Genomic DNA, 15,382 nt, shown 5'->3' on the forward strand with positions numbered 1-15,382 from the left:
ACATTATTGCGTTGCATAGCGTAAAGAATGTTGGGCCAATCAGTCTTTTACCTTCTCCTAAATTCCTGCATGCAACACACAGTAAAACCCCCTGTTATACATTAGACAAGGCTTGTTGCATAAGGCAATGTTCGTCTTCTTTCCTACCTGTTGTCCTGTTCAAACCACCCACACATTTGCATAATAACAGTAATCTTTCACTTCTGTACGTGTGTGGGCATGTGTGAAACAAAGAAAGTAAAACTGAAGGCTTTGCATGTTTTGTTTACGATTGAACATTCCGTTAACCATTGTTCCGGGTTTGGAAGTGTCCCATAAAGTCGTCCGGCTTTGAGATATGGGTCAACAACCGTGTCACACTCTGATACGGACATGCAGATAGATAAAGCCTCAGGGCCCAGGAGATCAAAGCTACATCTGTTGCAGCGCCGGATATCTTAACAAATACACTAATGATTAAGTCGCAGCAATTGCAGAATGTTGAATGACACGCCGGACTGTCGTGCTCACGCACTCCTACTCGTTTCTCTTTCTGGACCCATTGTACAGCCGTTTCACAATATGCCTGTTGTGAAATGACTGTATTTTCACACTCAGCGGTCTGAGCCCTTCAACATAGAGGGCATTGATAAGAACCTTGGTTGTGGTTTCTAAGGGAGTCAGCTGATGAGAAGATGGAGCCCTACGAACGGTAAACGTATACGCTCAGATCATGCCTGTTCTCCATTGGATACATTTTTTAGATCCTGTCGCCAGGATTGCACTTCGATGAAGAAACAACCCCTGGGCGTTGAGCATGTTTGATATGTATTTAGCTGAAGTAAGCATTGGAAAACCTCTTTCCGATTTGGGAGGTGTCCAGTACAGTTTTACGGGGGGGGGGGGGGGGGGGGGGGGGGGCTGGTGCAAACTAGTTAAATGGTGCCTTTACATAGATTGTTGAGCAATGATTGCAGTTGGCTCAATTTTTTTTAGTGGCTCAAGGAATCCTCTCATCCAACCGACACAATAAATACACCATGTGTTTGTAATACTCAACTCAGATCGAAACGGTTACAATCCTCTGGTATAAAACAATCAAGCCACCAGATGTCTGAACATCTGGTGATGAAACGTCTCCCTTTGGATTAGGTTATCGAAAGGGTTAATTCTGGGATTCCTCCTAAAACTTGCCCCTCCCTCGTTTCATTCTTCTGCAGTTTCCACTGCTGATCAGCATTATTGATCAAAACCAGGCAGCCACAGCTTCCATAACCGTGTCATCCTGTTCTTGGAGTGGGGAGTCACATTTTGGGCTTCAAATCTATTAGCTGACCCATATGTACAAGCACACACACAGACAAAGCCACTGGTGTGTGTGTGTGTTTAGACTAGAGGGATCAGGATTCACATATCGTGTTGAACAGGAGATCAGGACTCATTTCACTGACATCCAATATATAGTCAATGTCTTCTCTCACCGCAAACAGGTGTTGTCTTTCAGAGCTTTACATCTCATTGATTAGAATGTTTTGTTTTCGAATGAGAGGTAATTTATTAAATCCTGAAGTGCCCAACAGGCATATGAGGAGGTTCAATGTGGATCTACATCCACCTTGTGGTGATATAATGTATTACATCAAACAACTGCATTAGAATGGTGGATATATTATAGCTGATTTACCTCCTGTCATATTATGTCATTATATTGTTTGTTATTTAATTAATATTATGAAAACCAAATTCACTGATCACCACCATCTTACCTTACACGGTCTGATAATAATAGATGGTCTGGGAATTTGAGGACATTTCAGCTCCGTCTCTGGACGGGATTCCCCCTCCTCATCAACCTCCGAGCTCTGGGACGGGCTGTGGCAGGCCGGAGGAGACTCAAAGGATGGGTCTTCATCTACTTCTTGCCGGTGGCAGACAGAGTGTTGAGAGTTGGTAACTTTTAGGGTTCTGGTGGAGTGGTCGGTGATATAGTTGACATTCTTCTGAGGGTGTTTGTAGCGCTGCTGCTGCTGTGCGCTGCATGGTGCAGCGTCTGGTTGGGATGTGACTGGGTCTGCTGCTGCAAGTCTGCTTTCATTTCTGTTTTGTTTGGAGTAGTTAGAGTCTTGAGCAGGTGCTGGATCAGTGTTAACATCAGATGGATGCCCAAAACAGTGTCCCAGAGAGGCACAAGGTAGTCCGTGCATACTGGGGAATTCAGAATTGACAAAAGCAAAAAGTGAAATAAAAGCTTGCACTAACATCAACGTGCAAATTATTTCCCACACTTTTGAAACTACGTGTGAAATGAAGACACCTCTTTATCCAGGGAAGACATTTAGTTTGATCCATGCCAACAAGTGTCCTCAATACCTGTCCTCCATTTCAGCATGTCTTCTCGTTATGTGAAGCATCGGTTGTCCGCCCCATGACGGATTGTAATAGGATTGTGTAGGCAACCCCTCGGTCAGCTGATCTCTGATCACATCATCTTCTGTCTCTCTTTCAAAGAAAATAGATCCCCAGCCTGGTTGGTTGTTAGTGGCTTCGACCACTCTTGGTTTCCTCACCTTTCCTGAAAAACCCTTGTGTGTGTGTGTGTGAGAGAGTCTCAGGATGCGTGAGCTGCAGTGTGTCAGAGCTGAGTGTCTAATATCTAGACCCGGTAGTCCCTGGTCTCTTGTGTTTTGGGGGGGCAGGGGCTGGGCCACAGGCACTCTGGTTACCACCTGACTCAGGGTCAGTTGCTAATATACTTCCCCAATAGACCTCACTACTATTAATTAATCATCTGATCACAGAGCAGAGGCTTAGAGTGTAAAAATTCAAGTGCAGCCGATCGTTGAAAATGAGAGTTCAAGTTACAGGCAAACCCTGTAAGCGATAGGCATCAGATGAGAAAGAGAAAGGACGGGAGAGATAAAAGACTCAGCTGCCCCTTAAATACTTAAATATTCACACATTACATTACGCAGACGAGCATCAAAAGTTCACCGAGCCAGGTCTACTGGTGATGTATTTTTCTTAAGAGAACATCATGCCATTGAACATGCCCAGGATGACCAATGTACAACACAACATTATGTCTCGGCATTAAAGTAAATAGGAACATTACTTAATAGGAACCCTCACAGGAACAGTAAAAACCACATACAACTGTTGTGCAAGATGAATTACACATGTTTTTGCTCCAACTAATACACCCAGAGGAAAGTCAGCTCCAGTTTGATGAGTTGACTGACATTCAAGCAAAATATAAAAAACGGTGCGCAATAGTTTTCTCAGGAATCCTGCTTGTTGCTGTATCAACAAAGGGAAGTCACTCTGACCGCTTTTGCAGCCAACGTCTTCCCAGGATCAGCACCTTGGACAGCGGTTGTGACACACATTAATGTAGTATGATGTAAATGATCAATATGAGCTATATAGGAAAACATGTAAATTGTTGGGATTTTCTTTGTAGAAAACATCAAAAGAATTCTCTCGATAAAAATGAAATGCTATTACAACTGAACTTTCAACCTATTATTTATTCATTCAATTAATTTGGTGTATTTAATCATTTAGTATTTTGTGAAAAATATTTCTTTCTGAAGAACTTTGTCATTGGTTTTGTGTGAATATGAAAAAATAGGTCCTTGAAGCAACAACTCTCCTCAGTTTAATGTTAAAACAATTAAAAAAGCACCACAAATAGATGAAGACCCATCGTCCAGAACACAGTCTGGCTCTCAGACTGCAACAAAACCGGGAGAAAAACGAGCAAGCGATGAGGAAACAATTTATTGTAAGAAAACGCAATCAAACAATGCAATGTGGAGGTATCACCAGACACAAGGCTCATCTCCCCCCCAACCCCCCGTGGTGCCAAATGGAGAATGTATTTAAGGCAGCGACACCTGGACTCAGATGTGGCTCATCCAGCTGACACTCCAATCAGCACCTGCCAGAGACAACCAAAACCACAGGGACCCCTAGGACATTCCTCCATCCTGTACCTCGAGAACCACAAAAATGACTAAATGTGATTAATTTGAGTTTAACTTGTATATATATTGAATACAGTAATACATTCTATGCTGTTGTTTGATTGATTGCCAAGAGTAATGTTTCAATTGATAGACCTAAACCATAATCTCTGTCTCTGAGGATTCAAACTCTCCTGCATATACTCTCAATGAGAGGCAGAGCTCCGCGCTGTGAGTGTAACACACCCCGAAAAATTAAACCACGGTGTGATAATGAAAAATTCATGAGCTCTTTAGTCCCAGGTAAACAGAGAGAAAGTTTGCACCGGCCTTTGGGAATCCCTAGAAGTGATTAGGTTGCAAGAGACTTTAATAAATACGCATATGGTAACTTTGTTATGTCATGTATACACATCTCCAACATGCTTATAATGATAGGCTACTTAAAAGTAACTTAAAGAATGTGTTCGAAGAGAAAGAAATAGAAACAAATGGGGAAACCCGGAAATATGGGTCAACTGCAGTCATACCCACATTAATTGTATAGATATAAACCTGATACCAAAATGTGCTCAGCAAGCTTACCTGATATAATTGCTGTTGCATTGATAAGTAATGAAGTAATACTAGAAAGGGACATATTATTAGTTTAGTTACAATCCATTTCGCGATGATGAGGAAGAGCTCTGGTTCCCTCTGGCGCTCAGTTACGTGGACTGCAAATGATCTCGATCCAATCTAACCAGGCTGGTTTTCAGCGTCGGGACGGAATGCGCAGTATCTATGATGATGATCATGATCGAAATATTGATTTATTTTTTTTACTGATCGATAAGAGCGTCAGAACCAGTATACACACTTACACACATTAAAGACAGAATTACTCTCAGTTTGACCTTCAAAATAAAGCAAACATGGTTAATCTTAAGAAAATGAGGAAATGGAAACGGGTGTGGACGACATAAAAACAGAATCCTAATGCAATCAAAGCAACACAAAAAAACAAGCCGGAAAATCTAAATCGGTGACTGACAATTCCATCACGGGTTTTACTTTGAAAAAATAAAAGATCACCGGAAGTAGTGCGTTATTCTGCTGCGCTTGATCGCGCCGAGGCAGCACTGGGGCGCACAGACCGGGGATAATCGCAGGTGGTTAGTGGGGTTACAATCTGCCCACGGGAGGCGACGGAAGACGGTCCCCACTGGTTGCTGGTTCGGCTCCGCGACCCGCTTCGCTTCGCTTCATCCGTCCCGGGTCGTGGCTTGCTGCTGTTTTCTCCCACTCGAGGATCCACGATGCGGTCCTCGGCTTGGTTCGTCGCCAATTACGCTCTCCTCATCCTCTGCGCGCTCCGGTTGATTGACGGGACCAGAGGACATCGGCTCTGTGGCGAGGTGAGAGATGGCGCTGCCCGACCCGTCAGAGGCGCAGGAACGGGGATGGGAAACGCGCACAGATTGGGGCTGCTGCGCCTTCACACGCTGACAGTGGGTTGGTAATCCACGTCCAATACGATTACAATCGATGACACGTTTCCGGGTCAATTTATGGCATCGTATGCGCATCTTGCGCGAAGACGAGTGCGTCCTTTTTTTATACATTTGCTGTCTTTTGCTAAGAGAACAACAACAACAACAACAACAACAGCAACAACGCACATAGCAGATGAGCTCTGTTGAACTTCACCACCGGAGTGTTTGTTCAGGCTGTTATCAGTTTCCTGCATGGACCCCGGCCTTTCCTTCCCTCTGGTCTGGCTCAGCTCAGCTCGGCTCAGCACCTCCCGGGCCCAGGCTCTAAGCAGACACACGGTCCCACGATAGAGAGCAGCCACATTCCCAGTTGTCGGCATAATCTCTCTTGTCGCGCTGTTTGAGAGATAGCTGCAGCACTCCAGTGAAGGGCTTCATGGTGACACATTTTCTGGGATGACAAAGGTGTGACATCACAGCTCTTCTAGGATCCCCGGTAGATGGTTTCAGCACGCGACTGTGTTCTTAAACATTTGTAGTATCTGGAATAAGTGCAGCTGTGCTTTGTTTGGCAGTTGCTCAATTCCGCCTCATTATTATTATTATTAGTAGTGAGACAGAGTTCCATGTCCAGACCCACAGACATAAAGTTCATTCTGCACACATACAACAGCCTGCATGTGCTTCAGTGTCAAAATCTGGTTTGGCTCAAGGAGCAACATTATGTAAACTTTCAGAAATCAGGCCACCCTGCTCTGTAGATATAAATACAGAAAGGGGTCCTGGGGAGGCAACATCAAGTTCACGGGCTTCTGCTCCAGATGATGGATCATAATTATATTCATCAAATGTCTAAAGGGTCAAACAGAACATGTGAGAAGAGCTGCCAGCTGTCACCCCACTTGTTCCCGTCGCCGTGGAGATGGTGTGTTGTGCTTGTGCCTCCCAGAGCATAAGAGGGGCTGCGGCTAAAGAGATGACACAGTGTGTGCCGGTGGCTTGTGTTTTAAAAGCCGGTGAGCAGCTGGTAACGGAAGTTGGATTCATTGCTGGTTTCTGATAGCAGACTGATATTCTGCTCTGATGTTTCTCCTCCACAATTAAAGGACTCCGGGCTCTGATGAGGGCGGAGGCCTCTGTTTAGTGGCCTGCTTCCGGCCTACATTTGCTAATTGTTAAGACTTCTTATGCAGATGTTTTGTGTCTGTGTGTGTTTCATTGGCAGACGGACTACTACTACGAGTACACCGAGTGTGACAGCACGGGGTCTCGTTGGAGGGTACCCATCCCACAAAGCCCTGGGGCTTGCACTGGACTACCAGAGCCAGTACGTGGCACAGAGTGCAGTAAGTGTCTATTAAAAACATTCAAAGGCCATTTTCAATAACCAGATCAGTGGTGGTGTTTTGCCATGGAAACGGGTCTGCTAGTAAAAGGTGAGTCACAGAGGCTCAGATATTTCTGTTTAGAGGAGGGTGCTCAAAGACACTTCAATTGTGCCTCATCGTGACAGCTCCAGGAAGGCAGATTTGAGCTCCCTATTGAACAGGATTGTCCTGCGCTGTGACATTACCACCTCACCAGTGTCTCAGTTGAGATGATCACTGGGGAATTCGTCGTGTTAAGAAAGGGAAAGATAACTCACAAAATGGGCTTCATGTTGATTGAAAGCTGGTGTTTCTCATGATAACAGTAGATCAGGAAGATGATATGAGAATTCTTTGGTCCACATTGCTTCTAGCTGTATGTACCTCACCTTTTAGCTATTTAAACATTTTCTATGTCCTTCTTCTTGTTCAACTTTAACAGATTTCTTTAAAAAGGACAGCCGAAATATATTTCAGCATAGCAATTGGATGAGAATCTTGCATCAGATATGACGATGCTGTGCCTGTGATGTAATGCATCGAAAGATCTTTTTTCTTTTTTTTTTTAAGGAAAATTAGTGCCACATCAAATTATGTCAAATCACACATTACAATCCCTTCCTGCTGCACACATGAACAAACGTGCTTTTGTTTTGCTGCACAAATTGCACACCCACACATCTAGCACTGGTTGTTAACTCACAGTGGAGCCTCACAATGGCATCTTGACCAGCTCAGGTATGAGGAAAAGACTGTGAAACATTGGCAGGATATGTGAGGGCTGCTGGGGGAGCAAAACGCGCTGAGACAGACCCAGTGTGTAACAGGATGTGAGGATTAAGTCCCCGATCACTGTGGCTGCATTATACGGAGAGCAGCAGCGATTTGCACGGCTGCTCCTCGTTCATCTACACTGTGCAGTTCTACATTTTGACTTGTGTTCCTCTTCCTTCCGCCCCCCCCCCCCCCCCCGCTGTGCCTCGCCACTCCGTGTCCTCCAGCCTTCTCCTGCGAGGCCGGGGAGTTCCTGGAGATGTCGGCTCAGGAGTGCACCCCGTGCGCAGCGGGAAGCTACTCCCTCGGCAGCGGCATCCGCTTTGACCAATGGGATTCCATGCCTGCTGGATTCAGTAGCCTGGCAACCTCACTGGAGTACAACGCCCACAGAGATGAGAGGCTCACCTGCAACAGGTGGGCAGTTAAAGACGCCGAGAAAAAATCGGAATCGAAAGTGCAAAACCAATTACACATGTGTTCCCTTGCAGTTCTACCTGGGTGCCTCAGGGAAGCTATCTGGAGTCCAACAGGGATGAATGCACGGTCTCTCTCATCTATGCTGTTCATCTGAAGAAACAAGGCTCTGTCAGCTTCGAGTACCAGTATGCAGACAACAACTTGCTATTTGAGTTCTTTGTGAGTTTCAAATATGCAATCCGTTTTGTACTTCTAATAAAAATGTCTAAAAATCCCATGAACACTTTTGGTGCAAGTGTATATAAATGAATATTGAAGTCATACAACTCTAGGTTGCCGTACAAGAGGCGAGAGATTCAGCTGAAGAACATTGATTATTTCTGTGTGTTTAGATCCAGAATGACCAATGTCAGGAGATGGATCAGTCAGCGGATGCGAAGTGGCTCAAGCTCACCAATCATGGTGAATGGGCAACCCACACCGTAAGTGATGCATGCCAGAAGATGGACATCTTTGCCGCTAGCTACCTGTTCATGCATATAAATGCATTAAACTCAGGGAAGCAGCGCCGATTGTGTTTTTGTTTTAATTTCAGACCTAATTATTATTCATCCAAGATCATCTTTGTGTTTTGGTGCATTTTGTAAGATGTTATGCCTCGTTAATTGGCTCTACATCAGAAAAAAAGCCTCACGTTATTGTGCTCTCTACTGTCACAGCATGACTGATAATACATGGAAACATGCGTTTTAGGTGAACCTCAAATCTGGCACCAACATCCTGTACTGGAGGACCGGTGGAGTGATGATGGCCAAAGGGGTGAAGCCTGTTTTGCTGAAAAATGTTCAAATAGAAGGTCAGCAAGAAACTCCCACCTCTTATCCCAACTTCAATGACAAATCAATGCACCGATTAAACAATGTTTATTCATTTCCTTGTACCAGGAGTGGCGTACACGTCGGAGTGTTTCCCGTGTAAGCCGGGGTCATTAAGCCGTGTTCCCGGGTCCACTGCGTGCGAGCCCTGTCCTCGGGACACCTACGCCGGGCACGGAGCGAGCTCCTGCACCCCCTGTAACGCCACCACTCAGTACGCAGGTAGGAAATACGTGCACGTGTTGCGCTCCGTTCTGAACTCGTAGAGCGCTGAATCATTGAAACAACGAGGGGCAGAGAGTCAGGTTAGAAGCCTTCTTGTTATCAGCGCCGCTCGCAGAGAGATAACAGCAGCCCGAGGAAAGACAGAGCACGCGTCCTATTTTCAGCCACATTACTCAAACCTCAGAGAGGAGGAACGTGCTGGTTAGATCTGTGTGGAGGACTGGTGTGATGTCAAGGGAAATGCAGATTTCGGCACATGATGTAGAAAGTGTGCTCTTGTGTTTTCTTAAAGTTTCTATATATTTTACAATTTTCTTTTGTAATATGCTATTTGTAAAGATAGAAGTATTATGCTTCCTGGAGTGTTTTAAAAGGATGTACTATAATACATTTACACAGGCTAGCTATTCCAAATCAAGAGAAGGTAGTAAATGAGTTATTATGAAATATGACCGACCTGACAATTCTGATATTCTAACGTGAAATGAAAGTTATGCAAAGTATTTTTCTTCCTTTAATTTGCTGTGATATAACGTATCTTCACGTCCTCAGATGATGCTGTTAATGCGTTTCCTGTTTAGTCGATGAGAATTGATTGTAATAAGGTTACAGTGTTCATAACATATTGAATAATTTAACCTCTTGATGCATATTGTAAGACTCCTGTGCTTCACGTTAGATGCTTTTCTCCATGAGCACATTATTGTATCTGATTGTTTTATTCATTATCTGCATTCACATATTGATTTTGAGTTCTGCATAAAATCTTCTAATCACCTTTTTTCCTCTTCGGCTCATGTCATCTCATTTTGCCTTATCAACCCTTTTCCTTTTCTAAGCTGAGGGATCTGCTTATTGTAAGTACAGACCTCCATGTTCAAAGAAGGACTATTTCCAGTTCCACACAGCATGTGACAATGAAGGCAAGGTGAGTGAAATATAACACAAAGAAAAATCCAATTCTGTAATCCCAGTTTCTTGTCCATCACCCTACATCGCTGTGTAATTTCAGACGCATGTCATATACAAGTGGATCGAGCCTAAAATCTGTCTGGACGGAGTGACGGGAGCCGAGCCGTTGCCTCCAAGTGGAGAAAAGGAGCCCTGCCCCCCCTGCAACCCTGGTTTCTACAACAATGACACCGCCATCTGCTCACCGTGCCCACCTGGGACCTTTTCCGATGGGATGAAACGTACGGAGAACTTTCTTGACTTCTACATTTTTTTGTACCGCCTGTCATTTCCCTGTTTAGTTTTCTTTTGTTTTTGCCGCAGGCGGCCTTCAACTTGGTCTTTTCATTGTGTCTGTCCCCCAGCATGTGATCGGTGTCCAGCAGGCACTGAGCCCACCTTGGGTTACGAGTATAAATGGTGGAACATTCTTCCTGCAAACATGAAGACCTCCTGCTTCAATGTTGGCAACTCCAAATGTGATGGTATGAATGGTGAGTGTGTTTTGGCAATATGTGCTATTTCTCTGTCTCTCATTGGTCATTTTGTTTCTGAACGTGTCTCAGAATCACAATCAGAAGCCATTTATTGCCACAAGATAAAATAGCAAGAATGAATTAATTAAAGGAACATATCGACATGATTGAGTAATTTGGATGTGTCCTGTACTTAAGGCTGGGAGGTGGCGCGTGATCACATCCAGAGTGGAGCAGGCAGCTCGGATAACGATTACCTCATCCTCAACATCCACATCCCTGGCTTCAAGTAAGTGTTGTCATGTTGTTGTTGTTTTTTAATTTATTTTTTTTAGTCTCGATCCTTCTTTTCGCTCGGCTATTTGATTTTGTGGTGGACTCCTGTTTGTTTTCCTCCTTCGCCGCCAGGCTTCCTACGTCCATGTCCAGCCATTCTGGGACCGAGTTCGGTCGCATCACATTTGAATTTGAAATCGTGTGTGTTGCTGACTGCGAGTTCTACTTCATGATGGTGAGGCAGCGCTTGACTGATGTTTGCCGCTACAAGTGCATTTTTACTTTGTGGGGGGAGAATTACAGTAAGTACAGTGGAAATGATTGTTCCTCAGGATGTAAACAGGAAGAGTACTACGGTGGTGGAGTCGTGGGAGGGAACGAAAACGAGACAGACGTACACACACGTCATGACCCAGAATGCCTCTGTGTCCTACACGTGGGCTTTCCAGAGGACAAACCAACCTTCAGATGTAAGTATGAGTCCACTGCTCAAAGTATATACTGACCCAGGATTTAGCCACGGACTCAAGATTTGCTCTGTTTGATTCTTTTTTTTTTTTTCTTGCTTCTGTCTGTCTCTGCCCTGATGTAAAGCACCTTTTTGGCATTTAGAAAAGCGCTATATAAAATGAAAGTATTATCATTTTTAAGATTTAGGCGTCCTGCCTGGATTGATTCCCTCAAGCACAGAAACAAGACTTCCTCTCAGTATGTTATTGGAAATCCACTCCCCACTTGGTACACCGAACACTCCCTATTGTTTGCTAATGACGATACACTCCGCCGTGGTGTTTGAGTTTAGACTCAACCACAAATCGAACAGACATTTTATCTCTGTGCCCACTTCAGTGTAGCTTGAATCATTAACTTGGTCTTTTAAAGCACCCGTGTAGCAGGAATGTGGGCGGTTTAAAGTAAAGACAGAACGACATCTTATATAATGCACCACGTACTTTATGTTACCATCCGCACGTGTGTAGAGCTTTTTGTCAGTCTCACACAGCAGGTCCACAACACCTACAAGCAATCTTGTTCTGTACCCGTCTCTCTCTCAGGTACGCCGGTATGTCAACGACGTGGTGCGGATCTACTCCGTCTCGGTGAGTAACGCGGTGGATGGCGTGGCCTCGAGGTGCCGGGCCTGCGCCCTCAGCACCCGGCCCTCCAGCTCCACGTGTGTGCCGTGTCCACCGGGACACTACATCAACGCACGCACCAGCCGGTGCACAGAGTGCCCCCGTAACACACACCTCGTCCCACACGCCACGCCGGGCCCGGACGCCTGCAAACCCTGCGGGCCGGCTAGCAGGAGCGACAAGGTTTGATTTGGGGAACGGAATCAGACTATTGTTTTTGGTGTTAGTCATATAACACACGGCCATATATACTGGTGTCCTTGTCTCTTTCTTTTTTCATTCAGGACCACAGTTTATGTTACAGTGACTGCCACTTCACCCACACTGAGGGCAATGTGACTCTGACTTATGACCTGAGCCTCCTCGGGTCTGTTGGGTCACTGATGAACGGGCCGAGCTTTACCTCCAAAGGGACCAAGTACTTCCACCTCTTCAAAATAGGCCTGTGTGGAGGAAAGGTGTGACGAGACAAAACATGCACTCACACGCAGCGTAAAAAGCGGTTCTGTATCTCAATGCGACGCCCCTGCCGATTGATTTTTTGCCAGATGGCGGTGTGCACAGACAACGTCACAGACCTATCCATCGCCGACTCCCAGAGAGAGAAAGGCGAAGGAATCAGTGCTGTCAAGACCTTCATCTGTCAGTCAACAATAATCCCAGCCACTGGGCGGGGCTTCCACACAGCCCTCGCCTCCCAGTCCATTAACCTGGCCGACACGTTACTCGGTTAGTGAGCACGATACGCAGACGGACAACTGCGTTTGGGCTTCTGTTTGTGGGTCTTTTATCAAATAATAAGACCGGAGAGAGAAAATAAAAGACGCATTAATTGTACACACACACACACGCATTAAACAATGCCGCTGTATGTCGTTAACAGGAGTGACAGTTGCTAGTACACTTGATGGAATAAGGGCGAGGCCAGAGCTGTACCCCCAAACCACCAAGAAAGTCCCCGACGTTAACTTCTACTACAGGTAACTTTTCACGATTTCAATTTAATCGATCTAACCTGAGAGCGCTACAAGTAATGTGCGTGCGCTCTCGTCTTTTTGTGCGTTCCTTTTTTTTTCTCTGCGAAGGTCCCTGGAGCCAACCTCCTCCTGTGAGTCGGGACGCAGCGCGGTGGTGACACTTCGCTGTAACGCAGAGAAGAGCACTAAAGGAGAGCTCGCCGTTCCCAGGTACTACGTCGCTGAGGCGGTTTCCTGTCTCCGCGCCGCAGCGCTGTGCTCTGTGCTGTGATGGTGGTCGTTGTTGAGGTGACGGCTTGTGTTTTTGCTATTTGCAGTCAGTGCCCGGCGGGGACGTGCGATGGCTGCACCTTCCATTTCTTGTGGGAGAGCTCAGCAGCGTGTCCTACTTGCACAGAGAGAGACTACCATCAGATAGAGGGAGCCTGCAAAGGAGGACACCAGGTGTGTGTGTGTGTGGGTGTGTGTGGACGTATTCACTGCTCAAGGATTTGGGAATTTCATTTGGTTCTTGAGGGAAACACAATGGATTTAAAATGAAACGATGCGCTGGCAGCTTTAATTCGAGGGGTTTTCACCCACATCCCACTGACTGTGTATCATTTTAAGGCTATTTTATAAAGCCTTGGCCCATATGGACAAAAAACACCCTTAAAGCTGACTTTTAAAATTTTGTGAGGAAAGTTTTTACAATATTCAGTGTGTGTTTTTGCTTATTTGCTGCCATATGTATGTATGTATGTATGTTCTACCTCAGGACTTGCTGTATGTGTGGACTGAACCAAAGCTGTGCGTGGGAGGTCTGTCCTTGCCTGAAAAGAAGACCTTGCCATGCGAGGGCGTGGAGTTCTGGGTCCGGCTCGGTGCCGGTCTGGGAGCTTTCACTGCGGTGCTGCTCGTCTCGCTCACCTGCTACTTCTGGAAGAAGAACAAAAGGTACAAATCCCCTTTCTCCTTCCTGCAAGCTTTTTTGTGTCTACTTCTTTTACGAATTCCTTCCTAACCTTCCTAATCTTTTATTCTTTTACTTTCTGCCGCCGTCCTTCCTGTCCCACTAATCGCCATCCAAACTCCACAACGCTTCCTGTTTTCCTCCTTCATGCCTACCACATTTCCTCTCTCCTTACTTTCCCCATTAGTTTCCTTTCTTGCTTTATCTATTCACCTTCTGCAAGGGGTTTCCTGGTCACATTGCAAATGTTGCCAATGTTCGTCGTTTCTTTACCCACACTATTGATTCTGTCACTTGTCTCTTTGCCAGGTTGGAGTACAAGTACTCGCGGTTGGTTATATCTGCCAATAAGGAGTGTGAGATGCCAGGAGCGGACAGCTGTGCCGTGATGGAGGGCGAGAACGAGGGAGACATGGAGGATGAAATCGTGTACACAAAACCTTCTCTACTTGGCAAACTCAAAGCCATAGCATCCAAGGTGCGAGTCTGATCATCGTTAAATTAGCATTGGGAACATTTCGCTTTGACAAAAGTATTTTATACACTGCAGAAATAATGCGTGCTTTGTCCTTTTTCCCAGGGAAACGGAGAGCACTACGAACATGTGCAGCTAAACTCCTCTCATTCGAAAGCGTTGGTATGGAGCTAGAGAGGTGGTAAAGTGAGGGGAGAGATCGGACCCCCGAAAGACTTTTCACCCCTAGAAACCCCCTTTAAACATCCCGCCCCCCCCCCCTTTAGGAGCTCTGGTGCCTGGAACAACACGTGTTTATGCAAACTTAAACACACACAAACGTCACGCACCTATAGCCAGGTCCAGACAAGGCAAGAGCACGGTGGCCTTAAAGCTCGACGAGACGGAGCTGTCCAACTCTGAGCGTAGTACCGGGAAGCCGGTGTGTGTGTGTGTGTGTGTGTGTGTGATGGACACTTCTGTTAATATCCTGATTCAAACTGATGTCAGAAAGGCTGTTAGAGCTCAGGGTAAGACAAATAGCTATTTGATTGATTTTCTCTTTTCATTATTCATCTCAGTGTGAGTGCCTAATGCCTCTATAGGTGTGTGTCTCTCTTCTCATCTGTTTTTTTTCATTTGCTTAGTTGAAGTTATTGTAGCAGGTAGAAGTGTTGCTGACCAAGTTGACATGAAGACGTCATGTTACACCGATACGGTTTTGTTGTTGACTGTCTATTTATGTTGATTAAATTATGTATTTATGTATAAGTGGATCCAGTTTGATTCATTTGTCTCTACTGATTATTTTCAAGTTAGTTTCATTAGTCTCAAAAGGATTGTATTGATTTAAATATAGTACACATGTCCTCGCCTACAAGCAAATGGCTCAGCAATTTGATACTAATTTAACATGATGTATAGTTTCAAAATGATCACAGCACAAGTCGCATCACTGGTTCGGTGTCAGAATTCAATACCCTCTAAAAGTTGTCTTGTATTTGAAACTATATTCATGATATACCCCACATTTTTTGTCTTCTGTAAATAGTTGTGAAAGTTTAGTTTCACTTTTATACT

General features: G+C 45.2%; 1 protein-coding gene across 1 annotated transcript; it reads left to right on the forward strand.

The window, feature by feature from the left end:
• The first annotated feature begins 4,854 nt into the window (after positions 1–4,854).
• Positions 4,855–15,070, forward strand: LOC120808766 (endosome/lysosome-associated apoptosis and autophagy regulator family member 2). Its single transcript, XM_040161908.2, has 22 exons — positions 4,855–5,341; positions 6,645–6,765; positions 7,788–7,977; positions 8,052–8,199; positions 8,373–8,462; positions 8,734–8,836; positions 8,925–9,077; positions 9,920–10,008; positions 10,093–10,273; positions 10,397–10,525; positions 10,706–10,796; positions 10,916–11,018; positions 11,116–11,253; positions 11,839–12,102; positions 12,204–12,377; positions 12,468–12,648; positions 12,803–12,899; positions 13,005–13,106; positions 13,214–13,340; positions 13,654–13,832; positions 14,158–14,326; positions 14,429–15,070. Exons 1-22 carry the CDS (start codon positions 5,243–5,245, stop codon positions 14,495–14,497), a joined length of 2,997 nt encoding a protein of 998 aa, XP_040017842.2. The 5' UTR covers positions 4,855–5,242; the 3' UTR covers positions 14,498–15,070.
• Positions 15,071–15,382: the final 312 nt, after the last annotated feature.

The sequence above is a fragment of the Gasterosteus aculeatus genome, chromosome X (genome assembly GCF_964276395.1).
Source record: "Gasterosteus aculeatus chromosome X, fGasAcu3.hap1.1, whole genome shotgun sequence".
NCBI lineage: Eukaryota > Metazoa > Chordata > Actinopteri > Perciformes > Gasterosteidae > Gasterosteus > Gasterosteus aculeatus.